The sequence below is a fragment of the Melopsittacus undulatus genome, chromosome 5, assembly GCF_012275295.1.
Source record: "Melopsittacus undulatus isolate bMelUnd1 chromosome 5, bMelUnd1.mat.Z, whole genome shotgun sequence".
NCBI lineage: Eukaryota > Metazoa > Chordata > Aves > Psittaciformes > Psittaculidae > Melopsittacus > Melopsittacus undulatus.
The window spans coordinates 46,377,628-46,403,537 of NC_047531.1; the positions used below are offsets into that span (position 1 = coordinate 46,377,628).

Genomic DNA, 25,910 nt, shown 5'->3' on the forward strand with positions numbered 1-25,910 from the left:
AGCTTCACATCCCTGCAGTAATGTAAGGCCTGAAGGTGAACGACTCCCCCCTTGCCTCAAATCAGTGTAAGGAAGCTTTGAAACTAAAGGGATCTAAAAATGAAACCTGCAAGGACCCTCCAAAGGGATATAGGAGAAGCTCTGGAGCTGTTCATGCTTCAGAAGAGGGCTAGGAGCCATGGAGACTCAGAGAGCTACATAGGAGGAGGGAGGAGAAGTGGCTTTGGTGGTTTCTTCCTTACAAAAGAAAGAAGTTGTGGACAGGGCTGGGGTGAAAGTGTACATGTGGGCTTGGGGGAATTGAGCACATGGCTTTAGCCCTGCAGGGAGTGTGTGCCTGGAATGTGTCTGTGTCTGGACACATGGTGGGAGTGTGGAACAGAGAGACCTTGATCCCTCCCCTGACCCCTTTTCTGAAGTCCTATGTTCTGACATGTGCATGGGGGGGGGGTCCTTTGCCACATGGAGCTGTGTCCCCATGCATTTCCCTTGGGTCCCCATCCTATTACTTCTTATTTTTATTTAGTGGGATGCTGAGTGAATGCCCACAGTTTGCAGCTCCCGGAGGAGGTGCTCTGATTTCAGCAGCTTATGTGGAGCAATGCCATCCTGCTGTACCCATACTTTGCTGCACAGGGAAGCTAGGGGTGCGCTGTCATCTCCCTCCTGGACTATACCAGGTAGCTGGTTGCCTCTCTGTACCCTCCTGGCTGCTATGTGAAGTGGGCTAGAGGTAGCATGAAGAGGATCTTCATAGTCATCTACCCCATATCCAACTGAACAAGGAACATCATGCAGCAGTCCACGGTGCTGACCCAAAATTTCCTGTCTGTGGTGCTCAGGAGGGTCTCTGATATCCCTAGGGAAAGCCTCCTTTGTACAGGATCTGCTCAGCTACACTCTGCATATTCTGTGTTGTGGCCCCAGCATGCCCTCCTTGGTGGTGAAGGTGGCACAGGGGAGATATACAGCCATCCCCAACAGTGTTGGGAGGAAGGAGCTGGAGATGCTGGTTTTCTGCTGTGCCTGCAGGACTCTGGTGTACTCCACAGGGGGAGAGCTCACCCTTCCTTCCCTGGGGAAGGGGAAAAGGAAGCACTATCTTGGACAGCACAAGAGCTGCAAGGGACAAGTTGCTGAGCTCAGCCCTGCTGCAGGGGGCAAGGGCTGATATAAACTCAGTGGTGACCGCAGACATTGAAATGGAGGTGCCAGGCCCTCCCTTGCACTCTCTGGTGCTGGTGTGTCACTGGCTCTGCAGTCACTTGGGCAGCAGAGAGGGACATCCCTGGTGAGGATGTGAGATGGGGCAGAGGCAGATGGTTACAGGGAGAAAGGGACCTTCACGAGTAAGGAAGGTCTGGTATGTGGTTTGGGGAGATGGATGCCGGAAGTGGGGGTCTGGCCCTCTGTAGAGACTGTGGGGCATGTGGGGAAATTGGAGGGCAGCAGAGGACACACAGTCCTGCTTTGGAGAGGCAGGGTGACGTTAAAGATAAATTCAGGAACCATCTGGGGCAATTCCTGAGGAAGCATAGCTCTTCCCAAGGACAATGGAGCACCCTCCACCAGCGCGCACATCCCTGCCACCTTCCCCTCCTCCCGCAGGAGCACAGCGCTGTCACAGCGGAGCGGGGACAACAGTCAAGCAACAGGTTTGTCCACCCAAATCAGCTCCGAGGTTCCCACCGTGTTAATGCCGCTGTCAGACCAAGAGCTCCCCCTCCCCATCCTCCCCGCTCCATCCTCTTCCTACCCCGGGGCTGGCGCTCCGCCCCATACCCGGAGGCGGGACCGGGGCCGGGGCCGGCGTGGAGCCAAAGCGAGCAGTTGGGAGGGAGCAGGTGGAGAGGCAGCGTGGCCACATGCATGCTCCCCTGGGACCCTCGGGATGCTCGCTTTCCTTCGGGAAGGCTGTGCCAGCCACCTGCCGGCCGCCTCGGAGCGCTTTCCCATCGCGGGTCCCTGCCTTGCCGGGTCATTGAGCCATCCGAGTCTGTGAACATTCTCCCCTGCTTCACTGGTGCCCTCCTTTCTGGTCTTCACCCACCCTATTCCTTGGCCACATCCTGTTCAGACCTTGCTCTTGGCTGATTCTGCCCATTTGGAGGCTTCAAGAAGAGTGGATGGCTTCACATGGAGGTACCCGCAGTGGTTGTCTGAGTTCAGTAAGGTACTGGCTGTGACGGGAATAAACTGGGAGCTATGGGCCATCGGCTAATCCATGGTCTCTCCGGAGCTGCAGTCTTCCTCGTCAGTGTGGCTCTCCTCTCTGTGCGGCACCGTGGGGTTTGGGAAACAGCTCGATACCCAGGGCTCAGGGAGGGCATGTCACAGAAGCCAGAGCAACGGAGCAAAGCAAGCCCAGAGGGAGGAGGTGGCAGGAGGCAGAAGGACCTGCAAGTCCATCGGCCAGAGGGATACAGGACTGAGGGAAGCCTGACTCTTGAGGACATTTTCATAGCTGTGAAGACAACCAAGAGATTTCATCAAAGCAGGATGGATCTGCTGCTGGACACATGGATATCGCAGGTCAGAGAGCAGGTGAGTGTGGGTTCAGACTACAGAGGGGGGATAAAGGGCACTGCAGTCCCACCCAGTAATTTGCCTAGTTTTCCCTCATTCTTACTTCTGTTCACTTGAAGGGGGACGCTATCAGCTACATCTGTGCTTTGGTAGCTACTTTATGGAGCTTGTGTGGGCTTTTCCCATGAAGGCTGGGAGGACAAATGCTCTTAGCAGGCATCACACCTAACCTAGGTCTGACTTTCAGCTTGAGGTGGAAAGGACTTAGTTCCCTTTTACTAACTAGTAACACCAAGGACTACAGACTTCCTGTGCCACACCAGACCATGAGCACAGACTGTACTGGGCAGGTGTAAAATGGTGGTTTTCTACCTCCAAGTGCCATGAGTTAGAGAGTTTTCAAGCTGAGTGGCTCCTTGGCTCTCCATCAGGCTGCATGGGCACCCTTTACCCCAGGACGGTGTGGGGCAGCAGGCAGGAGGGTGAGGCAGGAGGACCTGAAGGACTTTGTGGAGTACAGGAGGGGTGCTTGCAGCCCTGTCCAGCTCCCCAGCACATCAGTGCAGTCCATGCCTTTCTTTCTCGGGCAGATCCCCTCACATGCATCATCTTGAAGTGATGTGGGTGCGCATTTGATCTTTTAAACCTATTTACTCATTTTTAACTGGCATCTGATGTTTCCACCCTTTGCTAAAGCAGAGTTTGGGGAGTTTCCTTCCTGTCAGAGGAACTGATGTGGGGCACCACACTGGTGGCCCTGTGCGCACTGGCTCGGTGGTGGGCAGAAGGGCTCCCCAGAGCCCAGGCACTTCTCTCCCTCCCTCGCAGAGCTGCCCCTCAAGAAAGAAGAAATCCCATGGCTGCCCCCAAGGGCTGTTTTCTTGCCTCTGCCTGTGTGTGATGGGCACCTACAAGGCAAATTCAGGCCTCAGAGAGGAAGGGGGACGGGGGTGGAGGTACAGGGTAGGAGAGCGCTTGAAGCAGTGCAGGGGTTGCTGGGAAAGGGAAGTTTTCCACTTCATGGTGCTGCAAGTGTCTGGTCTGCTGCGGGTGTCACAGGAAGCCATGTCCTATTTTGAGCACGCTTCCTCTTCTGTCTGCGTGTCCCTCTCGCCATCCGTGATGCCCTGCTTCCTCCTCCAGATGCACTTCTCTCTGCCTCGCCTCAGCCCAGCAGCTCTTTGGAGACACCAAACCCATCCGCATGGCCACACTGGCATGAAGATACCATAACTGGGGATTTTGGAGTGGGTTTTATGGAGAAGCTCACCTTGTGTGTCTGACAAACAGGCATCTGGTCATTCTGCATGTGACAGCTCCCCAGAGTCTTCTGACCCTCTCTGTTTGGCAAATGATGTCCAAACCTGGGAAGAGTTGTTGAATTTTCCATGCTGTTGCCAGCCTCTGGGAAAGGGGCTGAGCAGGATAATAGGAAGGAAGGGTAGAGTGGGAGCATCAGTCATTTAAAAAGTGTTTTTACATTGTTACCAATTTTTATTGCAAACTCAGTGTTTTCCTCAGCCCTCCTCAATTTTCCATATTTTTCTTCTGCTTTTTTACTAAATGACATTGAGGGTGGGGAGTGGAGGCTGGAAGGGGGGTAAGGAGAAGTACATGAATGTTAAGCGCCTTTTTGTTTTATTAATTATACTGCTGCTGGAGGGGTTTTAGTTTTGAAAAGCTGATGATATAGAAACCTTACTTAGCAAAAATAAAAGAGTGCTTTCCATGGCAAAGGACATTTAATTGTTGTGGGACCAGGGATAGATCACCCGATTTCCTATTATTAAGTCCTTATGGAGAAGTGCAGGCTTTAAGTGCCGGTCTTGGAGAGATCCAGGTCTCAGAAGCCCTGATATATACAGAGACTGCGTCCTCCTAGGGCAAAGCCATCATCTTGCTGTCTCACTGGCTCTTACTCATGGCTGGAGACCAGTCCAGTAGGTCCTTCTCTGCAGATGGTGATGCTGCTGATGCTAAGCCTGGTTTCAGAGCTGATTACCTGCATGGTGTCCTCCTGGAGGAGGCAACCCAGACCTCACAGGTCAGGCTTAGGTGGCTGTAACAGGAGGCAGGAACAGATGTGGTTTTTATAGCTAGGATAGGCTGTATGGGAGCCAAATTAAAAGTCCTCTATGTTGAGCTCTGTCTAGGTAGGCAATAAAATAGATGTTTTCCCTGAAATTGCATTGCTTAAACAAAAGATATGCAGCTGGTGGGAGATGGGGAGAGGGAAGTGCGAGGTGAGCTCTCTTCTCTGGACCGTGCTCTGCCTCTTGAGAATGGATCCACAACAAACTTTCCAGTGGGGCTTGATGTGGAGGTCATTTCAGCGAAAGGTCCTCAGCAAAGGTTTCATCTAAACAGAGGTGTTGGTTTTGATAGGTGTTTAGGCTTGTTTAGGCATCTTGGGGTGGCTTACTTTCTTGGCCCCAGCAGAGATAAGTCTAGTTTTCAGGTCTGAAATGGCAATTTGTTGGCCAATGTAAACTAGTTTTAGAACCTACCCTCCTTTCAGAAACCCAGACATCCAAACAATTGAAATGAAACCTTTGAATGGCCCACCCTGAGCTGGATTTCACATTTCAGTGTTGTGAACACACTGCAGCTTTTGAATCTGCTCTCCAGGCAGGATGCAACAATGATCCTGCTGAGGAGTTCACATTTTGGAGGGGGTTTCTTCTTGGAAGAGGGATACCATAGGAACTTGGGAGATGAGCATGGCTCTGGATTGTCAGATTCCACATCTTTATTCCCTTTTCCTAGTTTCTCCTTGCTAGGCTACTTTCCCAGTTTGGGGTGAGGAGGTCTCAAAGTCTCGTATTTATCTGTTTCATAGGCTCTTATGTTTATGGAGAGCTACCACACAAAACTGTTTGCCACTAGTGGTTCCATGTCACTGCTTGCATTGCCATCCAGCAGACATCCTTTCCCACCCAGCCATCTTCTCCACTCCAGAATGGAGGGATGCTTTCCATACTGTATCTCTCCTCAGGTCCAGATCAACTGCTCCACATTAGCCCCCTGGCCCAGCCTCAGTGTGCTGAGGCACCACAATGGGAGACCCTGCATGACCCCACAGATGGTTTGGTGGAGAACAGGAGGGTGGATATGGTGGGGAGGCTGCTTCTGTCTACCTCATTTACCTGCAGAGGCACAAGGGACACCAGGTATTCCTCTGTATGCATGTCCCCAGCAGGCAGAATGGGTCTGGCATGGCCAGAGAGACCTTCTGAATCTCTTCCAGACTCTGGAAAACAGTGGCTGGTGTCTTCTTGAGAAAGACCTGTCTCCTCTATCCCAGCCATCATGTGTAGCTTGCTAAGGGACACATGGCAGTGGTCACTGGGATGCTGGCAGCAGCTGCTGGTTGCCCATTCTCAGGGGTATGAGGGATGGAGAGATGAAGATGGAGGCAACTGCTTGTGCTATTGTGATCTCCTTCAGGACAGAGCCAGGGAACACACTCCAGCATCTCCGGAGTGCTGTAGCCACGTATGCCATGGACATCAGCATTTGAGAGAGCCAGAGGAATCAGATGTGCCTAGTTTTTTCCACCTATTTCGCACAGTCTGGTGTTCCCCATGGTGGCAGTGTTCTTTCATCCTTGGGTTCCCACAGAAACATGTTGGGTGTCTCCAAAAATCTATTTACCATCCTGCATCAAGAGGAAAAGTGGGAACCTCAGAATATTTTCACAAGTAGAAAATCTGGGAAAAGATGCAGATTCCTATTTTAAGTCAATCAGATATGATGTTTATTAGACACAGGATTTCTAGTCAGATTTGTATCTGTAAACAAGTCATTTCCAGCAACAACATTTCTGGGCTTTTTTTCTTCGAAAATGTCAGAAAATTTCAACAGTTTCAGATGTTGTTTTTTTCTTAAGATTAAATATTTGTCATAGTGGAAATTCTGGCTCTGATACACTGGCAAGGGAAATCCTGTGCCACTCCCAACCCCTGCCTTGCCTGAGGGCTGTGATATGGTCCCCTGAGCCAGAGTGACTCCTTTACCTGAGCCTTAGCTAATTGTTTCTTGTCCCGTGATCACCTTGAAAGTGGTTTTTACTAAAAGACTTTACCAGTGAAGTGAGGTAGGAATGTGTGTGTGACCTGTTGCTGCAGTTTAGCTGTTGGAGGGTTATTTGCCAAGTCACTGTAGCACGTACATTTGAGATCATGAAACCATCCTGCTGTCCCTGCCCAAGACAGGTCATTTCCCTCTTGTCATGTGTAGAACATTTATCTTGCCATGTGGTCCTGATGGGGACGTATCTCCCAAATGCTGTCTGAGTGAGGGGAGGCTTAGAGATTCATCTCCTCACCAGAGCTGTTGGGAGCAATGATGCTCCTGGAGCTATTGTCAGGCTGCCTTGTCCTTTTTGTCCTTGCCCAGGTGCTGTGTTTAACCAGGCTGTAGGCAGCTGGTGGAGCGACTGTTTACAGCTCACGACTCCTTTTTGATTTAGTGAAAGCTCATTTTCTGCCTGAGGAAAGCTTTTCTTCACCAGCCCTGATCCCTGCCAGGACCTGAAGAGGGGGAGATGTGCCACACAATGGCAGCAAGGGGGATTAGAGAGGCCTGGGGGTGGAGGAAGAAGAAGAGGAGGTGGGAAGCGGCAGGGGGCTGTGCACACTTAACACACAAGCAGATGTTCTCTTTTTAACCCCAGCATCATTCAGCCACAGTGCTTTTGCTTTTCTACCACCAACACCTAAGACCTCCCCACCTCACTTGGTGTCACAGGTCCCCTTCTCTCTGTCCCCAAGGTGGCTGGGGAGTGGAAGGTAAATGAAGCCACACAAGTGCTGACTATTGTGCCATGTGGGAAGGGGGAGCATAGCCATCCCTCTCAGGTTCAACTGCTTCCTGGAAGAGAGGCAGCAGAGGATGGAGTGGGGTGACCATGGTGAGCATGTCCACCTGTGGGAAAAAGGGGTGGGTGTCCAGGAGCAGCACCAGCTCCAGCCCTGAGAATAACCTCCTGTTCTTGTTTTCCCAGACCTACGTCTTCACCGATGAAGAAGATGATGCCCTGAAAAGGAGAATGGGTAATGACCTGTCCTGTAACACTGCATCCCTCCACGTTCAGCCTCTGGGATGGGCCCGGCATGGAAACTGTCTTGTGCTAGTGCTGCCTTCTGCAGCACACCCCTCTCCATGTCATGTGACAGCACCCCAAGCTCCAGCAGTGATGGATTGGTTTAGTTGGTGTACCCCAGGGCATACAGCTAACTGCCTTAAGGCATCTGTGGGTGGAAACAGCCCATAAGAGAGCCCTTCAGCCCTCACCCTGGTTAGCAGTGGGCAGGGTGGGAGTGTAGTTGATGGGTGTCCTAGTCTTGGCCAAGGTGCTTGGCTTTCCCCAGGTCCCATCTCCTGGTGGAGGGCAGGATGGAGCCCATGTCATCGCAGGCTTGACTGCCTGTTTGGGGGGTGATGAGGAGGTTGTGTGTGAACAAAGCCCCTTCCCTCCTGCCCAGAGGTCCTCCCTGTGACCGTGTGAAGGGGGTTGGCCACAGCTCTCTCTGTCTGGGCAGGTGACCATGCAATCTTCACCAACTGCTCTGCTGAGCACAGCCACCCGGCCCTCTCCTGCAAGATGGCTGCTGAGTTTGATGCCTTCCTGGCCAGCTCTCGGAGGTGAGGCAGGGCTGATGCGGGGGTCCCCTGGGAGAAAGGAGCACCCTCCTTACCCCAAACCTCTTGTGTCTTTGTTCCTGCCTTCCTGCAGCTGGTTTTGCCATTTGGATGATGACAACTACCTGAACCCTCAGGCCCTCCTGAAGCTCTTGTCCTCCTACTCTGCAATGTGGGACGTTTACCTGGGGAAACCCAGCCTGAACCGACCCATCCGAGCCTCTGAAACACTGCCAAACAACCAGACGGTACAATCCATGGTGGTGAGGCAGGGGCAAGTGGGGTGTTTTTCGTGCTCTGGTTCATTTGCTGCGGACGTGCCCCAACAAGAGACAGGTCCTAGGAGGAGCAGGCAAGTGCTGAAAACTCATCAGTCTTGTCTGAACATGGTTGTAGGTGTTGACTCGATCCGTTCTACATTGAGGAAGAGTCCCACATTGCTGCTGAGCCTTTGGGTACCTGCCTGCCAGGAGATAAGCCTGCCTTGGGCAGCTCGTCTGCTGCTGCCAGCAGGAACTTGGCTGCTCCAAATATAAGGAGGTCAAAATCCATGCTGTACTGCTGTCAAGTCCCTCTTCTGGGCAGCAGCAAGGGTTTAGGGTGACAATAGGGCTGGTTTTGTTCTGGCACCAAAGCTGGGTTTCCATCATTCCCATCTCAGGGAGTATGGTATCCTCTGAGCCTCCTCCATGGATTTTCTCTGCTGTTTCTCTCCAGAAACCTGTGCACTTCTGGTTTGCCACGGGAGGAGCTGGGTTCTGCATCAGCCGCAAGCTGGCGAGCAAGATGGTGCCTTGGGCCAGGTGAGCTGTACTGCTGGTGAGTGTGGGAGCCACTGGGGATGGATGAGGAACACGACCACACCGCAATTCCAGGCAGTGGCAGATCTGGATGTGTGTCTGTGGTGTTTGCAAGGATGTTTGCGAGGGTGCGCAGTGCCACAGGCTACATGTCTGCAAGCATGTGGGACCGGAGGAAGGATGCAGCGAATGGCTCTGCCACCTGATTAAAAAGAAGCGAGAGCAGGCATATTGGCAGATATGATCATGGAAAGACATACTGCCCCTTCCCAGCTCCTTTCAGCTCTTGGTTATTCCCTCACGTTCCTTCCCACCCTTTTCAGCTTCCTCTGACTCTTTTCCTGAGTGCCTTCCCTGCCTGCCTATCTCCTCTCTCCTTAATCTGCCTCTTTCCAACCTCCTGACCCTTCCTCCTCAGCTAATTTCCCACTGCCCCACACCAAACCCTCTTCAGCTCCTTACAGTGTCCATTCTCATTTCCTCAGAGAACAGAGGTAGGTCCTGGGGTCTTGTGTTAGCCCGGTCTACAAGATGATGTTTTTCATTATGCACTAGGTTATGTCACAGGCTATATACACACAGTGATAGGCAATGACTGTGCCAGCCTTAACCAGATCTGTGCATATGCAGAAAGACAGATCCAGTCCACGCCAGGTGGCTGCTGTAGCTGAAGCCCATGATACATATTTTATGGCAAACCCAGACAGGAAGATAATCTGTGATCTAGTGTAAAATGGAAGTGGAATGGATGGTTAACGCCTAACCTGGCATAAAGTCTGCCAATACTGTGTTAAAATGCTTAAATGCTGCTTTACACTGTGTGGCTGCTTTCAGTTACAAAAGCTGTAAAACTTGGTTTAATTTGTCATCAGAGGATGGCCAAGCATGGAGGAACATGTAGTTACAGTGGAACCATGGATGGCTTATTCAAGCTGCATGAAAATGTCCTGTTTCCTCTTCCTCCTGGTCCTGGCCATGTGGTCCCAATGCTAGCTGGTGCCTCAGGGACTCGGTGAAGCTCACTAAACAGCTGGAAAAGTGACTTGGCAAGGTCTGCCAGCTCTTCATCAGCTCAGCGAGGAGCTGGATATGTGTCAAGGGCAGCACCCAGCAACTGGTGGGACAGGATGGCTGGGCACAGTGAAAGATCAAACACATTCCCAGACCTTTGCAGGTGGATCTCAGGGATTTCTTGCCTAGATCCAAGATTTACTCTGGTTTTCAGTTAAGTCCTTCACTTATCTCCCACCCAAGTGGATGCCTATATCCCCCCTGACCCCTTTCCTAACCCATGCAGCCCTCCTTTCTTCCAGTGGCAGGAACTTCCTGAGCACTTCTGAGCTGATCCGCCTGCCAGATGACTGCACTGTGGGTTACATCATTGAGTGCAAAGTTGGTGGGCATCTGCTGCCCAATGCGCTCTTCCATTCCCACCTGGAGAACTTGCAGCTCATCCCCACTTCTCAGCTCACACAGCAGGTGAGAAGGGGAAATGGACTAAGAGGGAAGCATGTGAGGAAGGAGAAGTGGAGGGGAGTGCACAGGCACATTGCTCAACATGGTTTGAGTCAATTGCCAGCTCTTTTGGGGAGGCTTTCCTGACAAATGCTTCTTTGAAACAAGGAGCAGATGTTGCCTGCAGCACAGATGCCAGTCACAGTACCCCTGGGGTCAGTGGTTGGGAGCACATGGATGGGGAGTGATGGGAGGATTGAGGGCATCCCTGGGGGAATGGGGCACAAAGGCAAGCAGAAATGATCAACTGGGGAAAGGGCTCTGACATGGCACCATGTCTGCCTCGTGTGGGGAGATAACAAGGGGTGTAGGGGGCTTGGAGAGGCAAAAGACTAGCATAGTGGGCCATCATGAGAAAGCAAATGTGGAAGGCAGAAGCCAAGCCAGTAGAGAAGGAACCAGAATGAGAGTTTCTGTTGCTCGAAGCAAGCTCCTTGCTCCTGAACTCACCTTATCCTCCCTGATCCTTCTCACCACCCCCCTTTGCAGGTCACCCTCAGCTACGGTGTCTTTGAGAACAAGCTCAATGTTATTGAACTCAGTGGCCCCTTCTCACCCCAAAAGGACCCCTCAAGGTACAGGGCAGGAGTGCTCTGGGTGTTGCTGTGGTGTGACAACAGGCTGGGAGGGGGAGGCACCCAAATGGGGTGCAGGACGTGAGGGATGGAAACCTTGCAGTCACATGGTTTATTGGATGAGGGGCACACCAGCATTAAGCTTTTTGGGAACATTTACAAACTTTTCAAATCTTTTTGGATGAGTGGGTGGAAAAGGAGTATCAAAACATTCAGTTCAGACAATTTCTGAGCCAAAAGCTTTGTCATTTATTTCACATTTTGAGACTGATCAAGCTAACCTTTTACCTCCAGGATAGGAACAGGTACATTCTTTTAAACTCAGGAAAGGAAATTCTGCCTGCTTTTTAATTTTTTGTTTTCCTGAGAAACCTGAAGGGAAGAAAGAGAAAGGTTCACTTTGACTGCAAACAAAGTGTTCTTTGATTTGCCTTCTCTGCTTTGAGTGAACAAACCTAAAGTTGTTATTTGCAGAGCATGGGTAGGAAGCTCCTGGCTGGAGATAGCAGGGGTGGGAAGTAACTAGGTGATGAAAAGATCAACAGAACCATGTAGCAATGGGCTGGTGCAGTGTCCATCCCACTGTTTGTGATCAGGGTGAGCCATGGGCTTGGGCTACATGGGCCAGAGCTGGATTCAGGTGTCAGAGGGAGGCTTGGTTGCCTACCTTTGCTGAGAAAAGACATTTTAAGGTGAACAACTGGTCCTGGAGCTCTGTGGGGGCCCTGTAGCTCAGGGTGGGCACCTGGTGTGGGATGGGACATGAGGGAGAGGTCTTCCATTCTCCTCTGTGTGCTGGTGTAAAAACTGTTCCTTGACCTTCCTTTGCTCTCTCCCCAGCAGGTTTCGATCACTCCACTGCCATCTCTACCCTGACACCTCCTGGTGCCTGCAGGCTGCTGGCTGGTGATGCATGAGCCCCAGCTACAGTGGGTCCTGGTGACACATCCATTCACCCCATGCATGCAGGGGTTGGGACACTGAAGAAGATCAGCGGTCCCAATTTCCCTTTTTCTATGGTGGTTTTGGGGCTGTGTGATGCTTCTTTTTTGATCTTTGCTGTATACCAGTGACACAGGACAAGAGACAAGATCTGTGGCAGTGATGGATAACATGGGCTGGACACGTAGGGATACGTGCAAAGGATGAGAGCAGTATGCCTTCCTGATCAGATCAAGGACTGGGTAGTGACTGCTGAGCATCTGGGTAGAGGTGGGGACCTACTGCTGCTCCTTTCTGTGGATTCATCTTGCTGCACTGGAAAGGCCCTGGGTATGGGGAAACCAGTGCCCAGATGAGGATGGCTGATAGTGTGTCATGGCTCCAGCTTCTATGAGCAAGCCTTATTCCTCCATATCTGCTTGTGCTTTTCCCACCTCCCACACTTCTCAGCCACAGACTTTTTCCTGACTGTCTGCTTAGTCAAGGTCTGTAGAAATGGAAAATGTGACCATTTCTGTGCTGAATGAGTGCTGGAAAAGTGTAGTCCTTGCTCGGCAGAGGAAGATGGGCAGGAAGTACAAAGAATCAGGAATTCCCCACTCTGCTGGGACAGAGTGTAGGGGAGCCAGGAGCAGACTGACCGCAATGAGGATGCTTCTTGCACTGAACATTGAAGCCTTGATCTTGTATGGCCCTGCATTATCCTTCTCACCTTCTTGATGTGGGGTCAGGATAATTTCTTGCTCTAATTACCAACCTGTCGTCTGAGATTAGGCTCCAACTCCTATCTGTGAGAGAGGGGGCATAAAGGATTAGAACTGGTTGAAAGAGAGGAGAAAGGAAGAGATGGAGAAGGAGTGATGAGGAGCTGATTAGAGGTTACAGCTTTATAATCTTCTCTGTGCCCTGACCAAAAAAAGAGAAGTCATGAAGGAATGGAAACAGCAAGGCAAAGAGGTTTTTATCTCTGCATTTCTTTCCTCCAGGTGCTTAGATCGGCTTTCTGCCTTCCTGTTGCCCCTGCTGAGTGCAACAGAGGAAAGGAGCAGGCCCAAATAGGTTACAGGCTTTCTGGCATGTTTGTGGAGAGTCCTTTTCTCAGAGGCTGGCATGAAAGCTGGGTGATTCTGCTTGCTGGGGAATGAACTTCAGTACCATTTTGTCCTTGTACGCATGGTTAAATGGCTGGGGGAGGGCATAGCAGGGAAAGCTGGAAAGAAAAGGAGGCTGTTTTAAATGGCAGGTGGTAGCACAAACAGGTATTTCTCTATAAGGAAAATTTCCAAACACACTGCTGGGATCTGTGAAGGAGTGCTGTAATCTCCAGATGAAAGGACAGATGCCCTTTCTCCAAAGAGCTGCTCAGCTTTGATGCTGCTCTTGTGACTAAGCCTGTGGCTGGTGGGCTGGAAGAGCCAAGGCTGACTATCACCATGCCTCTGCCATTTTGAAAACTGGCCACCCTGTCCCAAAGCACCAGCATCTCCAACACAGCACACACGAGTCTAAAGGGAAGGTGTCAGAAAGACCTTTAACCTCTGCAAAGGAGGATCTAGAATGAACGAGCACTTTAATCTCTGGAGAAGCAGACAGCAGGAGCCTGTAGAGCTCTTTTCCAACCTGGTCCTTCTTACCAGCATTTAACCACCCTGTGAAGCAGCAGAGCACCCTGCATTCTTCTTTTGCACAAAACGCCTTTGACCTGGAAGTTCATCCTAAGCAGTGACAGGAGCTAGCTGCTGCCAGTGCCCATAACTTGAGTTGTGTGAAGCTCTTGGCTCATACAGCTACATGAACCTAGGAACCATATGGCTCTAAACAAAGACACCCAACTATTAGGAAGCGAGTGCAGCATAAAGAAGTCCTCCCCTGCAGGGCAAATGGTTTGGTTTGAACTCAATCTGAAGATGAGAGATTCTTCTGTGAGAAGAAATGAGATCTTGCAAGAGAAATCTACACTACTCAGATGTCTTGTTTTTCCACCGTTCAGACTTTCAGCTGTTGTTAAGGGACACTTTGAGTTAAAAAGCCAGTCCTATTTGGAGATGTCCTGGTGACAGTCAAAACAAAATGTGATTCCTATTCCCAGAGAAGGAGAGGAACCTGGTACAGCAGCTTCACTTCCCTGGGGAAAAGCAAAGCAGAGAAACTGGAAGGTGCTTTGGATTCTGGCTGATTCAGCTGGTCTGAATTGACCTGGTGCCTTTTGCCTAGCTGGAGACCAGATATTACATGGGTTGAGTCCTTGAGTGGCTGCATAGGAACTTGTTTAAGACTGGGCTTCATTGCTGGAGCAGTTAAATGCCACTTCTGTGAAAAATGCCTTGTCTCATACGGAAACTGAGAACAGACAAGAAGATGTCTGGGATAGGGCATCTCTTGGGCTATAGAGCAATGAATGACAGAAAAGTCCCGTTACGCCTGTGACGACAATGCACTGGAAAGAAAATAGCTTCTTGGAGTCGACAAAAGAAACCAGGTTTTCTCTAAGAAGAGAGAGACAGCGTAAGGGGACATTCACCACATGAAATCTGATCAATGTTAAAAACTGTGTTAAAATTAGTTTCAGGAACTATTCCTGCCCCTGGGGCTTGCTGTCAGATGTTGTGGTTTTACAGCCTCATTTCCCTAGTTTATTAAAATGCTTAGCTGTTTGGGGAGAATGAGAAACAATCTCACATGAAACGTTTCAGGGGGCTGTCTGTTTTTTATTCTCCTCCATGATATTCTGTTGTAACAGTTGAAGTTTTGGAAAGGTTCCACTGGGTCTTTCTCTTATTCTTTTTTTATCTCTCTCTTTCTCTGTCTCATGCTCCCTTTCCTCATTGAATGGGAAAAAAACCCACCTTCTCCCAAGAATGAAAAAGTGATAGAGACACGGTCTTTATGTTTTACTGGGAAAAGGAGGTCAAAGTCAAAGGTGTTGGCATGACCCTGCTGTTTTACAGCATTAAGTGTAGTACAAGGTTTCAAGTACAGAGACCTCTGCCTGCCCATGGCACCATAGCAACCAACACTATTAGTGATGTTTAAGCTGTATAGTGAAGACTTACAAAAAAAGAGGAGGGGGAAAAAAGCAGTTACAGTATTTGAAATGTAAAGTATTAAGTGAGGCTTTCATGTTAACAATACCCTTTCTTCATTTTCCCCTTAGCTGTGAAGAATTTTTATAAGGAAACCCCTATTTGACAGTGCAAAAAAATTGCTAATGACTATCCTTTCTTTAGGGGGAAAAGAGAAATTAGTTAAAATAGGTGGGAAACTGCAGTTGGTGCTAAAGGTTTGAAGGGGAGAGAGAAGAATAGAAGAATAGTGCTAGACAATGCTTCTGTTTCTGGTGCCAACTCCTCTTAAAAGCACTGCTGCTGAAGAAAAACAGATTTCTAAGCCACTATGGGATTTACCCTACTCATACCTGGATTGCAGCCTCCAACTCTCTCCCCAGGCCTCTTCCTGAAGATACCGCTTTTCAGAGATGAGCAGTTTGTTAGACAGAAGCCAAAAGGTAAGAAATAGGAACAGGAAGGAAACCACTGTGTGGGGCCTTGGAGAAGATCATGGGAATCTCAGCTGTGCATTGAAAGTGCTGTTTGGGAGCTTTTATGGGAAATGGGTGTTTCCTGGACCTCCAGTTCTGGATGTTTTTGTGATCAGGACAATTGCAGCTCACCAGTGCCACAGAGGTGCCAGCCTGTGAATCAGAGTTCATCTTGGAAGAGGTGGGATGGGGTTGGTTGGCTCCAAACTTCTTTTCTTTTTAAATATTTCTAAGTAACACTCTAGGTAAGTCGATGTCTTTCCATCTGTCAGTTCAATGAAATTCCTGGCAGCAGATATGGCTTCTTAATTTTGATACTGTCTCTGCCATTGCTTACAAGGCAGGCTCTTCAGACAGTCCAGGGATGGGATCAGCAGCTCTGTTCATTCATTTAATTTCTTTTGCCTTTAACCCCTGAAGAGCCCTACAAGACATCTGGCTTGCCCTTTTGCACTGCAGGCGACCAGGGCTCTACACAGCTGAATGCGCTTGTGGGGCAAATGTGAAAGTGAAGGGGGGGGGGGGGGGGGGGGGGGGTGTGACTGCTGCATTCCATAACAGCAAGGGCACAGGGAGGAATGGATCACCCGTATGTTCCCCTCGAGACACCTGCTAGCAGCTGGTGGAAGAGATGGGGTCTTACACTAATCGGGACTTTCTTCTGTCCCAAATACTGTTCAGTTTATGGCTCCACTGAAAAGGATGTGAGTATTACCATGGACCATAAGGAAGACCAGGAAAAAAGAGGAGCATCACAAATGTATAAATAACTCTCTCAGTTTTCACCAGCTGATGCAGGAATCTTTCCTCTAAACTTTCTGCCCAATTACCTGTGAGATTAAACGAGTGCAGGGCTGAGCTACTGTTTCTCAGCTGGTGTTGCTTCTTTAAGATTGTTCCTTGATAGCATGAGATTTTTATTGCTCCCTCTTTGATCCAGCTTGGACTCCAAGAAAGCTGGGAACTCATCCCTCTCCCAGTTTGAACTGTACATGATTAATTACAGATCCTGAGAATGGGCTGCTTGCCTATCTTTCATGTTTAAATTGCTTTCCAAGCAATTTTGCAAGGCTAAGGAGCCTCTTTAGATGTTACATCTGACTGTGCCTTGGTCAAGCCTCCCTTGGTTTTGCTGGGAGCTGTGTCTGATTCACAGTGAACTTTGAGAATGCATTAAATGGAGTGCTTTGTACATGGATTTTCTGGTCCTAATCCTTATGTTGCTGCTTGGGAAGAAGGCAGTGTTGGTCCTAGCCACATAGGAGAAAAGAAGTGCAACTAACCAGGGCAATGGATGAGGGGAGATGCTGCTATTCCAGAACCCCTGCTCTGCCACGCAAGTAGGGCATAGGGAGATCTGCAGTTCATGCCTTTAGGCACAGTGTGTCAGGTGGAGGTTAAGCCATGAAACACCCAGCATTTGCACAGGCAGAGAATCCATCAGCTCCAGTTGTGAGCCAAGGCCAGCTTGTGCTTGATGCTGGATAGAGGAAAAGGGTGCCCACTCCTGTGCACTTACAAGCAGAGACAGGCTGGGGAAGGGAGGGAGGATTTATGGGAATGACGAAGGCAGCATTATCACATCGAAGCAGGAGGAACAAGATGGTGTATGGGACAGGAAGGGACAAGGTTCAGGAGAAAAGATCCTTCTTCACCCAGAAATAACATGAAGTAATTTATCTGAAAGATGGCAGATATAAGGACATGAGAAGGGAAAGGTGGGGGATGAAGAATGTGGTTTGGATAAGAGGAAGAGCCAGTTCAAAATCTACATCCTCTTCATGGCTGTGTTGGCAACTGATGAATGCTGTACCTGACTGGTCCCTTGGGGTACAGGGGTTTAACAAAAAGAAGGGAAAGCTGGAAAGAAAAATGCAAGGACTATCTTCCCTACCCACACACTCAGTGCTGGCCTGTGGCTTCTCACCCATGGCTAATGGGTGAGAAATAATGATGGAGGAGATGTGGGGCTTGGAAAGAGCATCAGACTTTGTGCTGTGTGTCTTCTGCTTGGGGAGGCTGCATGTAACTTGGCTTTAATGGGCACTCAGAGAAACAGCAACTGGGGCAGTGAGCAGGATGCATATGCTGAAAAGACTGTGCCCCTTCCTCACTGCCCTGTCTTTACCATCAGCTTTGGCTGGAGCAAGGCTGAATGCAGAAGCTGGTCAAGCTCTCTCCATTTGTGATGGTGTTTCTTCAGCTGTGCAAGGGGGAATGCTTCTCTCTGGGCTCTTGAATAGTCCTGTTTCCCAAAGGCATGGTGTGGGGTGCAGACAGACAAGGGCTCAGTGCAGCTGGTAGGGAGAGCAGAGTCCTCCATATCCCCCTCCTTTCCCCCAGCATTCAGCTAGTGTTGGACGGTGTCTGTTTTTAGCAAAAGTCGCAGATTCAACAGCTGAGCTGATTTTCCAAAGGGACATATAAAACAAACAGACTGCCATCTGCTCTATTGTCCTGGAATAGCTGCTTGAAGAGTGGGGGGAGAGGGAAGGAGGAGAATGAAGGGAATGAGAAACGGAGGTGGGGGGAGAGGATGGAAGGAGGGGGAGCAGAAGAGAGGAAAAGGCAAAAAAGGGAGACAGGAAGGTCATGGAGGGGAGAGGAGGATGAAGGTGGAGACTGAGGGAGGGAGGGAAGGACATAAAGTAAAAGGGGAGCTGTGTGAAAGCAGGGATGTGGTGAGGGAAGAGGACCAGAGACCAGCATGCTGCTAAACGGGCATCACCCTGGCTGGATCCCTGGCTGTGAGCTGCAGGAGCAGGCACTTCCAGCAGCCTTGTCCTTGCTGAGAGAGAGCCTGGCTGCAAAAGCAAAAACTGAGCTTAGTGGCATGGATAATCCCTCCCTTTCCACTCACAGCCCTGCCTGCTTGCCTGCTGTACCACCCTTATCTTCCACCCCCCCCCCCCCCCCCCCCGTGTTGGCTTTTATTGAGTGCTGCAGGGCAGGATTGAACTCCAGGTTTGGCAGCAGAGTAAATAACAGCAACATTGGCCTCTCCCATCTGGGAGGGAGGAGGGCTGGTTTTAATCAAAGGTAAATAACAGTCGGTATTCTCTGACCCTTAATCCAATTTCCTAGAACTGGAGAATAATGTTCCAACTTAGACACGTGGCACTGGCCCGCAGGAGGGGGACAGCTACACAGCCAGCCAGCTGCTGGGAACAGCACAAGGAGAGAAGAACTGGGGAGATGCCACAAGGCAGGTAGTTCATGCCTAGGACTATGCTGTTCTGACTCTTCCTGGTATATTTTGCTTGCTTCAATCATCCCAAAAGATGGGAATAGCTGGCAAGCAGGACATCCCCATGGAATGTGGACCCACTTGATTAAAGGCTCTGTGATTCTGGAATGTTGGGACCCAGCTGATGCCCCACATCTGCATCCCTGAAGGGCATTTTGCCTTCCATGGTGACCTGGAGAATGGTGATTATGAAGTTGTGCTTGCTGTTATATGGTAGTAGCAGAAATCACTATGAGTTCTTGCTACATTTTAAGTGTGAGCAGGAGTTCAGTGTACGAAAGAAATGTTTGTGTTGTTAGTCTGGTTACACAAGAGTCTGTGTGACTGGAGAGTTTGCACATGGGCTTGGTCACATATTAGAATCAGAGGGAGTTAAGGAGATGGTGTTATCAGGCTACTGGGAGGTCGTCTAGTCCTGCAACAGGTCCAGCCACCTTACAGCCCTGCTGTCAGATGTTTTTCAAACTGACCCTTAAAACATGTTGTTCTGGTCCCGACTACTGATGTCAGACTGGAAAACCAGTTTGCTAGTAACAAAGCACTGGTACTAGGTTGATCTCAGAAAGACAGGTTTATTCTGCAACTGTGCGCCAACAGTCATTTGTAGATGTCCATAAAGCAACTCTCTCAGGCTCTTGGGCATGGCTTTCTCCTCTGTGGGGCAGCTAATTTGGAATTCTCTGGAACAAAAATGACATGGTAAGGCTAGGACATGTTTAGAGAGCAGCAGAAACACATACTGGAGCTGAGGGCAGAGGAGGTCAGCCTGAGGAGGAGTGAGGTCTGTCCTTCACAGGGAGATGAAGAGGAGGCTGATCCTTACAGTGACCTATCCTAACAGGTTAGAAATGCAGCTCCAGAGTTGCCTCATGTTCATTCAGCTCCCCAGCCATGGGCACACACTTCACTACCGTCCATCCCTGTCCTTAGAGCATCCTGCTGAAATTAGTGGTGGGAAAGAGGAAGGGGAAAAATATTTTTTACATCTATTTGACTGTGTGCTTTCTTTTTCCCTTGCTCAGCTCACTCCAGGAAACACACTGCTTCTGAAGAACTGTTTGAAGTCCCTGGAATGGCCCCTCTCTCCAGCAGGAGAGAGGCTGCGGGGCCGAGGGCTGGCTTGTGGCTGGCTCTGGTCAGCACCATGGACAGGGCCTTGCTTTGCCTTTTCTGCCTTGCTTGTGTTTCCTTCCCTTTCCTTGCCTTATCTTTCCTTCCCTCGTCTTTCCTTCTCTTGCCTTGCCTTGCCTTCATCTTGTTCCAGGCTGGCTGGCAGCTTCCTGGTATGGCTTTTTTGCTCTTGTTTAAGAACAAATACACAGCGCTGTGGTTCTGTATGCAGCTGCTCTGAAGCGGTAGCTTAGATCTGGGTTATTTTTTACAGATAAATCCTCTTTTCTATCAGATTTGACATCCGGCAATCCCTCCAGATCCCTCTCTTTCTCCGTTTCTGATTTCCCTCTTCTCTTTCCTGCCCTGTGTTCTCTTCCCTTGTATCTGTGCTATTCCCTCTATATGCCTCCCTCCCTTTTTCTTCCCTACAGCCAGCCCCCTGAATGTCATTTCATCTGCTCACTTTCTGCTGCTTTGCATCTCCACAGTACTCTTCTGCTGCCCTCAAATTTATGTATTTTACTGCTTTCCTCTTTGTATTTCTTTTTCTCACTCCCTCTCCTGGTTGTCTGTCTGTGGTAATTTCCACAGCAATGTCAGCTTACCAGAGAGCCTTCTCTGCCCTGGAATTCTGCATTTTGAGATCAGGTGGAAATACCTAGCACATGCATTGGTTTTGGGATGCTACTACAACTGACGGAGCTTGATATCCTCTGCAGAGGACTTAACTTTTTTATATACTACCCCTTACCTTCCAACTGCTCTGATAAGGAACTTACAGGGTTGTGGAGAGAGAAAGCAATCACAGAGAAAGAATTAAAGCTACAGGCAGTCAGAGAGACAGTTGGAGTCACTGGCTGATGGATGGGAGGGTTGGCTATGGCTCAGATAAAAAACATTTCCCATTTCTCAGAAGAGCTCTGGTATTTGTTTCCTTCATGGTTTGTGCCCACACAGAACCACCAGCCTAGGAACGGGATAGAAGGCTATAGAAATCTTAAGGGAAAGAAGTTTGCAGAGAGTTGTTGTCAAGGCTTGTTGAATCCAGTGTGGATTTCTGTCTCTACTCTTCTTCTCAGAGTCCAGTATGGGTGGCACAGGAATCATCCCTGGCTTTTCCCTGGGAGTTCTACAACCCCTGCAATGTCCCTGAAACAGGTTTCCAATACTGCTGCAGGACACTAGTAATGTGCATTGTCTTACCTGGTAGGAGCTGGCATCTAGAGGGCAAGAAAACAGGCTGAGGGCTTCAGTGCTAATTGAAAGTGATCCAGTTTGGGATAATGGGATCTCAGTTTCGGTTTCAGAAAATAATTTTCATTTACAGGAGACTGGGGAACTCCAAGCCTGACACCACTGTAGCTGGGATTTGGTCATGGAACCATGGAGAATGGGATCCATGCTGACACCTTAGGCATCTGGATTTGAGTAGTGAGGAGAAATGAAGGGGGTCTTGGCTGCCTTTCATGTTTTTTGGTGCCTTTGGAATCGTTGTGGCAGTGACTCAGAGGCCCATCCACAGGTAAATGGACTGCAGCAACTGGAGATTGAGTAGCTGGATCTGGAAAAATAGTGGTTGTACGCCACCTTGCCTGCTCAACAAGTCACAGCATGGAATCCCAGAGCCCACAAGCTGTTTGGAAAAGGCAATGGATTTTCTGTCAAGCTGGAGCTGTCCTCTGTAAAGTGACATTCACATTTTTACCAAAGTTTTTCTGGCCTGCAATTCTTCCAGCACTTCAGGTTAATAGGAGCAGAGGCTGGCTCCGCATTGTCTTTGGCTCGACATTTAGACGGGTGTCAGGGGGGGAGAGAGGTCAGTGGCTTCAGCAGTGCGCAATGAAAAGCTGAGAGGAAAAAAAGGGAAGTTTTACTCCACCTTGGGTGCAATCAGCTTGCTCTATACACTCCTCTAATGAAGGCCAAGGAAGAATGATATCCACTCTTAGCTTCCTCCTTGGCAGAGAGCTGCCATGCCACAGCATTTCAAGGCCATAAGCAGTGCCAGAGAGGGTGACTACACTGTGTGTTCCATGTGTTAGTCCCATGCTGAAACCTTTGGATGGTCTCCATGTCTAAGCAATTCTAGTGTCTTCTTTAAAAAAAAAGACAAAAAACGCCTCCTGCATATGTTTGGGGCAATTCTGTTTGTTTGATTTTTGGGTTCTTTTTTGTTGTTACGGTTTTGTAATATTTACAAAAGGCAGTTCCTGATGGAAGTGCTCACAGGGCTCAGCTGCCTACCTATGACATATGGGAGGAAGTTTGTCCTCAGGGATTCTCCTTCAGGGCTCCTCTGGGATTCCTCTCTGCTCCATCAGGCCCCCTGGTACTGGCATGTCCAGCACCTCATTCCATCTCTCCTTCAAATAACTCAAAAGAGCACCCCAGTCTTAAATCAGAGCCATCTCCCTGGCTAATTCCATTTCCATTGCCTCTTTCCAGCTAACAATTGGTCTGAACTGTAACTGGACCTACTATACTCATTTCTGCATCACTTGAGCTTGGAAGGAGCTCAGAGAGAGCACTGCTAATTAGCTCACATCTTATCTGTCAGATCAGTGTTATGCCTGCTTGAATGACACAGATACTAAAGCACAAAGTGACCAGCTCCACAGAAGGACCTGAACTTCTCGGATTGTAATCTTGCTCTTTCCTTCTCTCCTCTGCTGATAGCAATAGAAGGTCACCTCTGTAGTTCTGGAGCCCAGATACAGTGTGTCAGGTTTTGTGCTGGTGTAAATGAGCATGAATCCACAGGGATACAGGTCCCCACTCAGTGTACACACTGTGCATTGCTTAGCACAACCCGGGAGCCCACTGATAGTCCTGAGCATAGTTGCCCTGGAACCTGGCACAATGATTTCAACCTTCTCTTTGCCAGTTTCACCATATTGAGATAGTCAAAACACTAGGGAGATATCTAGAGTAGTTCTGGAGAGAAATTTAAGGTGAAGAATAAAGGAATGCACATCTCAGTGGGATGGAGGCTTCCAGTGACCCAGAGCAGATGAATAGCCAGGATGCTGCAGAGCTGTTTTGCCCCCGCTCTGTGAAGACTCATTCAAAGTGGCCCTCTCCCATCAGAGGGTCACCCAAGCCTTGTCAACCACCACCAAGTTTAAAGGGAGAGAGTGTGCTCCTTCTCAGCCTCCTTCACCACACCTCTGATTTTCTTGCCTCTTGGAGCAAAGGAGCAGGGGATGGACTTTTCCTGCCATGGAACTGGGATCATATGCAGCAAGCCCCTGGGAGTCCCCAGCACATCTCTGAAATAACAGTCAGTAAGCATGAGAGTGCTGCCTGTGCCCTCACATACACTCACCCACATACACAGAGCCAAACACTGACTTTCAGTCATTTCTGTCCTGGCTTCCCCATCACGCTGGCTCCTCTGGGATGTGAGCCAGCACTGACAGGACTCCACGGGCTCGTGTGCTGGCTTGTATTGCTGCTGGAGCAGTGCCCACCATAGCAGGGGTGTCAGGTGGCAAGACGAGACCCAACTTTCCAGGGGTCCTGGGGGTGTGCAAGGTTTGGAAGGTCCAAATAGTCCAGAACTGGGGCCAGCAGAGGGCACTCCGATACCACCGCTCACCCACCGGACTGAGCCCGCAGACGGGGAGCAGGGCAACCCCCAAAGTCCTGCAGCCCTCCTAGGCTTTGTCCTGCCTATAGGAGAAAGCAGGGATCAAGAGCAGCAGCTTGCAGCCGTGATTCTTTTCACTGTGGGAAGGGGAAAGTGAGTGAGGAGGCTGCAAGGGAGACATGTCCCGGGAATCTACCCTGCTAGCCATGTCTGTCTGCATCATCTTACAGCAGTCCCACCACTTGGACAAGGATGGTGGATAGAATGCATAGAGCCAAAGGTTTTCCACTCTGAGGCAATGGGTACAGCATGACTCCAGCACAGGGCAGCTGAGGGGAGGTATTGCCTTTTACTCCTTGGAAGGACTGCTGAGCCTCAGGCAGTGAGCCGACCTCAGGTGGACTCAATAGCAGGACCCATCAGTTCCCTTCCCCACCTGCCTATCCTGGTGGTGTACCTGTCACTTGGATATACAAGCTCTGGGCATATCCCAGCCATCCCCACCTTGCAGACAGTGTGCATGAGTGTCACCAGGGCTTGCAGAGGGAAGATGGTTGAGGCTGGTCCCTTGGCAGAAGAGAGGATTACTCTTAATCGAGAGGACAGCAGCCATTTCAGCACTACTGCTTGTGACACAGGCTGGCCATGCCAATGGGGAAAGGGCCTGGTGAAGCCCTAATGGATTGAGGCGTCCTTGTGAGAGGTGCCTGGCAGCAGCCTCTTTTGGAGAAGAGTTTTGCACAGCAGAACCTTTCAGGATGCTCACTGGCAAACCTCACAGGGAGCTAAGGATCACTGTGGTGAGCCCTCTTCTGTCTCCTTAACACCTGAAGCTCTTTGCAAACAGCTCAAGGAGCACTGTACACCCAGTGCAGGAGGGATTGCTAGTGCTGCACTCACAGCAAAAGAATACAGACATCACTGGGCTGCAGCCGCAAAATCAGAGGTGCCTGAACTGATCTCCCTGTTCTCAACCTAAGGTCAGGACACCTTCCCCATCATAAAGCAGTATGACAGCTACATGGGGAACCAAGATTTCCTGGAGCTCCTGGGGAAGAGGGGGGGTCTCCCTGCCTCCTCTGCAGAGACAGCAGGAGCAGAGCACCTTCCTACGTGCTCTGAGAGCCTGAGTGCCTTATGGTTTTGCTGCAATAAATCTGGAGCAGCTGACTTAAGTTCCTCCAGGGTTCAGAAGAAAACACATCCAGCCTGATGTGTTTTGTTTGCCCACTCACTGTGCTTCTAATTGGAATGTTTGTAGCTTAGGAAATTGCTTCTTAGACTACAGTACCCACAGTCCTTCGCTGGCAGCTCGGCATAGCCTGTTACGGCAGAGTAAAACCCAGACCTCTGAATTGGGTCTTTCCTTACCTGAACCATGCAGGCAACTTGAGCTCTTCGGTCAAACCTGGCCTGTCATGAGCTGCACTTACTTCATTGGGAAAGGACTGGTGAGATCAGCAAGTAAGAAATGCAGCTGTAGCTCTCTACCTTCTCTCAATTTCCAGATCCTGCTCCTAGCAAGTAGGGTCTCCCGAGCCTATTTCTCCTCCATTTCTGCAAAGCCCCATCCAGAACTTTTTCTAAATGAACACTGAAGTCCAGTCTGGGAGAGATCACAAGGCAGAAACAACAAGCATAATGAACCATATTTAAAATGGTATTTTTTTTCTGCCTTTGGAGTTTGGTTAATTTATAATCTATAAAAGTCTCTGCATAATTGTATCTTGATTAAAATGGTATAATTAGGCGCTCTGGATCTCTCTCCCCTTTCCCTAAGATTATTTCTGTCTAATTGCTTTAATCTGTGTTTTCATGCACCCACTAGAAAATCAAAGCATGCTCCCATGAGGATGCGGGCGAGAGTGAATAAAGCTGACGACTCATTAAGTGCAGCAGGGAGAGGAAACTGCATCTAAATCACCGCTACATTAACGAGGTAAAATAAAAAATCAAACTGAATAAATAACAAAGAGGTAGAGGATTTAAAAAAAAAAACCCACAAAGCCACAACAAAACAACCTGACAGAGATTTTAGTATTAATTAAGAACACATTGAATATCAAATTGTCTGTCCTTAAAACCAACTTCCTCCATTGTTGATGGAGAGCAAGAGGTCTAAGTGTTTTGATTCTCCAAAGCTGGGGTTGTTCTGTGGAGCAGAGAACTTGTGCAGAGTACAGCCCTACTAGGGACAGAAGAAGTTTGCTGAGCAGAGGTTAAAGGATCTGGGTAGGACAGGTACCAGCCCAATCCAGACATTTAAGAGCAGTGCTGCAATTAGCCTGGGTGTGGGTGAGAGCTGGATCAGACTCCAGGGAGACCAGCACCTGGACTCATGGAAGAGGTACTGACCAGATGACTGCATTGCTAGGGAAGCTTGACAAGGCCCTCAAGCATTGATCAAGTACACCCCCTGCTC

The 25,910-nt window shown here is 49.5% G+C and overlaps 1 protein-coding gene across 2 annotated transcripts; it reads left to right on the top strand.

Moving 5' to 3' along the window:
• The first annotated feature begins 1,845 nt into the window (after positions 1 to 1,845).
• On the top strand, positions 1,846 to 16,012 carry MFNG (MFNG O-fucosylpeptide 3-beta-N-acetylglucosaminyltransferase). 2 transcript variants are annotated; one of them, XM_031050057.2, is made up of 8 exons: positions 1,846 to 2,544; positions 7,532 to 7,580; positions 8,070 to 8,172; positions 8,264 to 8,417; positions 8,887 to 8,972; positions 10,283 to 10,448; positions 10,974 to 11,059; positions 11,900 to 16,012. In XM_031050057.2, the coding sequence occupies exons 1-8, from the start codon at positions 2,206 to 2,208 to the stop codon at positions 11,967 to 11,969; spliced, it is 1,053 nt and encodes a 350-aa protein (XP_030905917.1). In that variant the 5' UTR covers positions 1,846 to 2,205; the 3' UTR covers positions 11,970 to 16,012. The 2 variants fall into 2 exon arrangements, with proteins under 2 accessions (XP_030905917.1, XP_005150429.1); XM_005150372.4 differs by having other exon boundaries at positions 11,903 to 16,012.
• The last annotated feature ends 9,898 nt before the right edge of the window (positions 16,013 to 25,910 follow it).

Excerpts from the sequence above, each read along its gene's own strand:
- MFNG (XM_031050057.2), top strand. The coding sequence starts at position 2,206 with ATGGGCCATCGGCTAATCCATGGTCTCTCCGGAGCTGCAGTCTTCCTC. Across the intron at positions 2,545-7,531 it reads TATCGCAGGTCAGAGAGCAG|ACCTACGTCTTCACCGATGA; the intron begins GTGAGTGTGGGT and ends TTGTTTTCCCAG. Across the intron at positions 8,173-8,263 it reads TTCCTGGCCAGCTCTCGGAG|CTGGTTTTGCCATTTGGATG; the intron begins GTGAGGCAGGGC and ends GCCTTCCTGCAG.